Source organism: Scylla paramamosain, chromosome 12 (genome assembly GCF_035594125.1).
Source record: "Scylla paramamosain isolate STU-SP2022 chromosome 12, ASM3559412v1, whole genome shotgun sequence".
NCBI classification, from domain to species: domain Eukaryota; kingdom Metazoa; phylum Arthropoda; class Malacostraca; order Decapoda; family Portunidae; genus Scylla; species Scylla paramamosain.
The window spans coordinates 12,126,680-12,134,267 of record NC_087162.1 but is presented as its reverse complement, the minus strand read 5'-3'; the positions used below and the strand labels follow the sequence as shown (position 1 = coordinate 12,134,267).

At 37.3% G+C, this 7,588-nt stretch overlaps 1 protein-coding gene across 1 annotated transcript; it reads left to right on the top strand.

Moving 5' to 3' along the window:
- Window positions 1-1,589: 1,589 nt before the first annotated feature.
- On the top strand, window positions 1,590-7,212 carry LOC135105426 (uncharacterized). Its single transcript, XM_064013565.1, has 4 exons — window positions 1,590-1,938; window positions 3,819-3,996; window positions 4,458-4,548; window positions 6,720-7,212. The coding sequence occupies exons 1-3, from the start codon at window positions 1,609-1,611 to the stop codon at window positions 4,463-4,465; spliced, it is 516 nt and encodes a 171-aa protein (XP_063869635.1). The 5' UTR covers window positions 1,590-1,608; the 3' UTR covers window positions 4,466-4,548; window positions 6,720-7,212.
- The last annotated feature ends 376 nt before the right edge of the window (window positions 7,213-7,588 follow it).

Below are 7,588 nucleotides of genomic sequence, written 5' to 3'. Positions count from 1 at the left end.
TGTTATGTATGACAATATAGTACATCAAGCGTAGTTTGGGACCATTTCCGCAATTTGAATCTACCGCCTTTGACCTGGCATCCCGCCAGTAGAGGGGAGTAGTAGCGTAGTAGTAGTAGTAAGTTAATCATTGATGTTGTTTCTGTATTGATTAATGTTGGATAGTTATGGCTGAAATTTGTGTGTAGAATCAGTACATGCAGTTGTGGGGCTGTATGATGCTGGTATGTTCTTGCTTGGGTAGGGGCATATTATGCAATGTTACAGGAGGCTGCAATGGTCATCTGTAATCACTTTGGTTCTTGAAGCTTGTGAAGGGCCAGAATGCATATTTCTGAAGTCTGGAAGGAGTTGTCCGCCAGCCTGTATGGACACTAGGCTGTAGCTCCAAAACTAACTGTAGGATTCTCTCTAAAATAGTCTCATTGAGATTCTCGCACAAAATTACCTATACATAACTTAATCTAACCTAACCTAACCGCTACAAGAGTAAATGGGCCGAAACATTACCAGACTTCGGGAATATGCCTCCAGAGGGATGCAGGTTAAGGTCGCTTCACACACATCAGTGCCGTATTCCTTACGTGCTGTTCAGTGCTTCAGTGTCAGTAAAAAAAAAAATCGTCATTTTGGAATTCAGCGGAAGCATTTACACACGTCCGGGGAAGTACCGTGTTTTGACTGAAGTGATTGTTACGTCTCCGTTCCGTGAAATGGAATATCGTCGTCACTGGTATTTTAAAAATTTTCACGGATGTCGGACGAGTGTTTGAAATAAAATAGAAGACATTGAAATGATGATAAATACTCTTTTTAATTGATGTAATTAATCACATTGTACATTATACCTTACCACAACACACCACATCACACCACACCACATCATAACACACCACACCATACCACACCACACCACACATCACTGAGCAATGTCATCAAACAGTTTTTGGACATTCTTAAGTACTGGAAAATTTTTGTTTCATCATTAATTAATTCCTCGTACAGAGTAGCAAAATCTCCTTCAGTTTCTCTTTTTCTTCCACGTTTCATGTACCCAATTTTCTTTTCTTTATTTTTTTGTTAAGCAAGCATCTTGCTCTTCATCAAGAATTATGACAATCATAGCCAACTCCACGTCTGAAAGGATATGTGTGCATAGACGTCACGAAAGCGACATGACACTAAACCTATACGATACTAATACGGCACTAATAGGTGTGAAACCACCTTTGAGTGTACTATTCAGATAGTGTACCCACTATCTGCCAATTTCACTGGGACAAAAGCACAATTAGGTGATTGTTAAGAAGAAGAAGAACAACAATTATAATAATAATAATAATAATAATAATAATAATAACAATAATAATAATATAATAAAAGGAGTTAAGCCATCTATATAGTTAGCTAGATTGATATTATCATTATTATTGTTATCATCATTATTACATATCAAGGTATTGTGACATTATTATTAATAATATGTTATTATTATTATTATTATTATTATTATTATTATTATTATTATTATTATTATTATTATTATTATTATTATTGTTATTATTATTATCATTATCATATTTCAGCTATCCAACATCAGAACAGTATATGAATATGGCAAATGCTGTTTTGACATCATTTCCTGCCATCCTGAGAAACAGTGATCTCGAGGAGCATGAATTGCAGCTGCAATGGAAATTGCGCATCCAGCGCAAGTTTCAGAATTCAAGAAAGAGGCAGGATTCCTCAGTGACTGAGGTGACGTCAAGGAAAAAGAAGATCCCTTGTATAGCGCCAAAAGAGACTATGTGTCCACTGATGTATGGAGTAAAGGCTTACCTTCCACCAAGGCCCCATTCAGAAGATGATGAGTCATTAGAGAGACATAGACAGTGGCTTGCTCTACACTGGATGAAGAAAGATCCCGAGTTAGATAAGGTATGTGATATTTGTGCGCTTGATTTATCTTTTTTATATTTCAGAGACTTCTTTACTGGTGTTGTTTAAAAATACCTGCTCTTATGTAAGCAATTTCAATGGTACTGGTGGATAGCCACTGAAAAATGATGCTCGTATATATATATATATATATATATATATATATATATATATATATATATATATATATATATATATATATATATATATATATATATATATATATATATATATATATATATATATATATATATATATATATATATATATATATATATATTTATTTATTGTCATGTTATTGGCCGAGTTTACCTTGAATGGGATCACGTTTTCTTAGTGTCCCCGTGTTCCGGTTACCTGCCATTCGGGCATTATCCTTATTATTGTTATAAGTAGTGTAAGGCTTATTTACCCATTTTATATCATGTAGTATTACCCTCTTCATAATTTAAGTTCTCTATATCTTTGTATGTATAAGGAAGGAAGTACAATTGAGGTGAAATACGTTGAAAACGAGGGAAAGGCAGAGCGCCTTAGGTCGTGAGGAAAGGTGGAGGGAAGGCGTCTCTCAGGGAAGAATCTGGGTGTGGATTGGTGATGGAGTGAGTTTGTGGAGGTATTAGTGGTGTAGCGGTATAACCTTGATATCCAGGATCAGGTTAGTGAGTCTTTTGTGGTACCAAGAGCTCTTGTCCGCTGAAATTCGGTTGTTGAGTTGTGCCAGTGACGCTGTTGGGAGGGGTCATAGGTCAAACTGGCAGCCATTTTGTGAGTGGAGGTTATGGTGTTAACCTTGGAAGTTGGTGTTGTGGTGTATTGGTGATTTTGGGGACGATGTGATGGTGCTATGGGTAATCTTTGGTGATAATGGTAATCTCTTGTGAGGTTTGAGGAGGTGAAATACGGGAATTATTGTCTGGGGACGCGGAAATGGCGTCCGGGTAAATTCCTGCGGTTGAGGGGAAATATTTCTGTGACTGGTGGAGGTGTAAACGGGTTCTGGTGACGTGGGAAGTGACGAGAACGTCATGTAGTAACGTGTACTACCTCATGTTGTTTGTGAATTATTATTAGTATTAATATATGTGCTTGTAACATAGAATAATCGTGTTTTCTACTCCCCCAACATCAATCTGGTATTAGAGGTAATTCCAGGTGTGCTGAGTCAAGGTAAAGGTAGAGTGAGAGATAATTCTGACGATTTCGGATAGGTCGGGTAGGCACTCGAAGCCTTTAAAAATCCAGACCTTTAAAACTTTCCGGGATCAGTGTAACGACCACTTTCTCGGAGATAACCGGGATCGTACGATCGCAGGTAAGTAAGTAAGCGATCGTGACAATATATATATATATATATATATATATATATATATATATATATATATATATATATATATATATATATATATATATATATATATATATATATATATTTGAGGGAGAGAGGGAGGCTGGCGGGACAGTCAACTTATGAAAACTAATTTTACTTTAATGATTTTCCTCAGGCTGAACGCCTCATGCAGTTGACACTCTCTGAGAGATGCAAAAAATAATCAATGGGAACATTCTTGTAGCAGAAATCCTGAACTTGTACCCGTGGATTCAGACTTTTGAGGGCGTAAGTGTGTATATATGTACACTTTATGGATTTTGCTACATATTGTTACTAATTGTCAACTTTATTTGTAGGGCTATAATGTATATAGCTATTTATATTTTATAGTAGGTAATTGATATTTAACTACCGGTACTTCCATTCTCCCTCTCAGGCTCAAAGGCCTCAGTGACGAGAGATAAGCACTCATAACTAAGTACAGTTAATGCAGATGCTCATCTCTGTAACCTTCACTTATAATTATTTGATGCTTATATCTTTACAGATAATCAAGGAGTTCCTGAGATTAGAACCACAAGCGGATGAACCAGACCCAAGAGTAGCAGTTTTGAAAGGGTTGGAGAAATATAGGCTCCCAATAATTGCCATTCTCAAAAAAAGAAAAGCAGTTCCTCTGTATATGGAAACCTTACTTGAACTCTATGACCACGATGAAAGTCAATGTGAGTAATGTCTAGTTCAACTTGTTCATTTCAGTAGCTGGTAGCAATTTAATATATGTATCTTTTCATCATTAGCAATGCATCTTTCACTTTTATAAGCCTAGTATTCATGAAACTATGCTGCATGGAAAAACCAAACATTGTATTAAGCATGACCTATCTACCTGTAATGCTTGCACCAATTTCTATAAAGGTACTCATTTAATTGTTAAATTCCTGCTCTTTTATCAAATTTTTGGCTGAGTGCTATGGCTAAATAATTGTTTGCAGCATAAGTGATGTTAAAGATTTTAATAGGTGTAAAGCATCTCTCTCTCTCTCTCTCTCTCTCTCTCTCTCTCTCGTAAGGAAAGGCATTATTTCTAGTGTAAATAAACCCAATAGGCTGTCCAATTTGAAATCTAAAATGTAAATATTATCAATATTTTTAGAATTGTTAGCTGCATCCTCTTCCCTTGCAGTCCAATAAGACAGGTCACTAATTCGCGTGGAGATAGAATTCTTGGAGTCACCTTTGCCGGCGCTAGCGCAAGTGCAAACAGTCTGATAAAGGTTTGTTCCATGGTTGTGGTGAAGTTCAGGACTTCTCACACTGTTTTAGTGGATATGATGAGAAGAATCGGGGGTTCGGAACATCAGTGCATGTAGGTTCGGCTGGGGTTTTCTTTCTTTCTTTCTTTTTTTTTTTTCGATCAGTACTCATCATATTCTTACGAGGACTTGCTAGACAAAGCATTATTGCATTATGATATTACCCAAATAGTGTCTCAAGTAAAAAACATAACCGCATACTCGTACAAAAGATTTGCTGCTGTGACACAAAGGACAAAAATCATTAGTATACTAGTCGTTCTGAGCATTCAATCAAAATGCTTGTCATTCATATAATTAGTAGAACCATCGAGGAGCTTTATTTTTGTTAATTCTTATGTGATAAAGCAATAATTACAGGAGACTTTTAAAAGATTGGTACTCAAATTAGTGGACTGTCCTATTGGATGAGACCATATCTTCACTTTTTCCTTACACAGTTAATTTTCTTTTGTTCATTTGATTTACTTATTATCATATATATATATATATATATATATATATATATATATATATATACGAGGTGTGTCATTAAAGTTCCAGGACTGGTGCCACACAAGTTTTATTTCACATCCAGGCTACAAACTATAGGTTATCTCCTTCGAAGTAATCCCCCTGGCACCGCATGCACTTGTCCATCCTTCTCTGCCAGGCTTGCATGCACTGCTGGAAGGATTCTTGCGGGATGCTCCTCAGCTCCGTCGTCACGGCCTTTTTGATGTCGTCCGCATCATCAAAACGGGTCCCCTTCATGACCTCCTTGAGCTTGGGGAAGAGGAAGAAGTCGCACGGAGCGAGGTCAGGTGAGTAGGGCGGTTGCTCCAGCACGGCGATGTTCTTCTTGGCCAAGAACTCTCTGATGCTCAGGGCATTGTGAGCAGGCGCATTGTCGTGGTGAAGCAGCCACGAGTTGCCCTGCCACAACTCCCGCCTCTTCTCGCGCACTGCACGAAGCAGACGCCGCAGTACTTCTTTGTACACATGTTGGTTGACTGTCTGGCCCTGTGGCAAGAACTCGCAGTGGACGATGCCCCTCACATCGAAGAAAGCGATCAACATGACCTTGAAGCTGGACCTGGACTGCCTTGCTTTCTTCGGCCGTGGCGACGCCGGACTCTTCCATTGAAGGCTCTGGCGTTTGGTCTCCGGGTCGTACTCAAATACCCAGGACTCATCGCCGGTGATGACTCTCCTGAGCAAGTCTGGTTCAGTTTCCAGACGCTCGAGGATGTCCTGACACACCTGCATGCGTCGTCCCTTCTGGTCATCGTTCAGGAGTCTCGGCACCATCTTCGCACAGACTTTCCGCATGCCCAGATCTTCAGTGATAATCTTCCACACGCTGTTGTGGTTCATGCCAAGCTCATCTGCGATCTTTCGAACAGTCAACCGACGATCGTCACGCACCATCTGCTTGACACGCTCAACATTGGCCTCATTCCTGCTCGTTGAGGGTCTTCCACTCCTGGGGTCATCTTCCACGTCCTCCCGGCCCTCTTTGAACCTCTTGCACCACTCAAAAACACGTGAGCGTGACATTGTCTCATCCCCGTACACTTTTTGCAGCATACCCAGTGCTTCTGACGGCGTTTTCCCCAACTGCACCAAAAACTTCAAGTTTGTTCGCTGTTCAGCGCTCATTGTTAAACGACCTGCAACAGAGGACATGATTTTAAAAGCACGTAAGAAAAAGATTAGTGACTGTAGAGGGTTGGGAGCGCAGTTGTATACTCCAGAAGGATTACTTTGAAGGGGAAATATGGTGGTTTGTGGCTTGGGTTTGAAATTCATCTTTTAGGACACCAGTCCTGGAACTTTAATGACACACCTCGTATATATATATATATATATATATATATATATATATATATATATATATATATATATATATATATATATATATATATATATATATATATGCTTGCTTAGTTATATTGGGGTTACTTCACCTGCTTGGAGAAAGGAAAGACTCCATTTTTACTAAGGTTAAATTTCAGTACCTTTGATTTTAGAGTGGCGTGTATATATTGAAATTTCTGACTATATTATCACCTTAAGATATACATCTACATATAAATTTTATTTTAATGTCAAAATGTTATTAATGTTTACACTATTATTTCTTCCTTAAGGTACCAGAAGAAGAACTAAGAACAGGGCAGTCTAGTGTGTATTTGATGGTGCACCTGTAGCTGAACCAACATGTATTTCTATGGCTGTAGTCTCATTGGTAGCAGGGCTTTGTGTTTAATATTGAACACCCAAAAAATTGTGAACATTTCCTCCGTTTCACAACATCCCATCTCTTAGGTATCAAGTATGACAAAGGTAACAGTTCAAAAACAAGATCTCTACTTGTAAAACTCAATGAAGTAAAGACAGAATTGAGCTACAAAAATGCATAAATCTGCTTCCAAATATATTCAACTCCACACATAATGCCTCTCTCTCTCTCTCTCTCTCTCTCTCTCTCTCTCTCTGTCACACACACACACACACACACACACACACACTAGTCAATTACTAGTTAAAGATTAATCAGTGAAATAAATACATAACATTATGTTAATAAGTTTTCTAAAAGGAAAAGGAAATACTTGTACTTCCCCTTCCCCCCACCCAGTATTCATGAAATCTTACTGAATTGTTATCTTATGTTATATATATATATATATATATATATATATATATATATATATATATATATATATATATATATATATATATATATATATATATATATATATATATATATATATATATATATATATATATATATATATATATATATATATATATATATATATATATATATATATATAATGAATGGAGAGTAGACACTCTCTCTCTCTCTCTCTCTCTCTCTCTCTCTCTCTCTCTCTCTCTCTCTCTCTCTCTCTCTCTCTCTTTAAATTGGGAAGTATTCTTCATGTACCATATGATGCATATATTTGTATTTTTTTTAATGCATTTTTTACCTTTTTTTTTTTATTTCTCTATG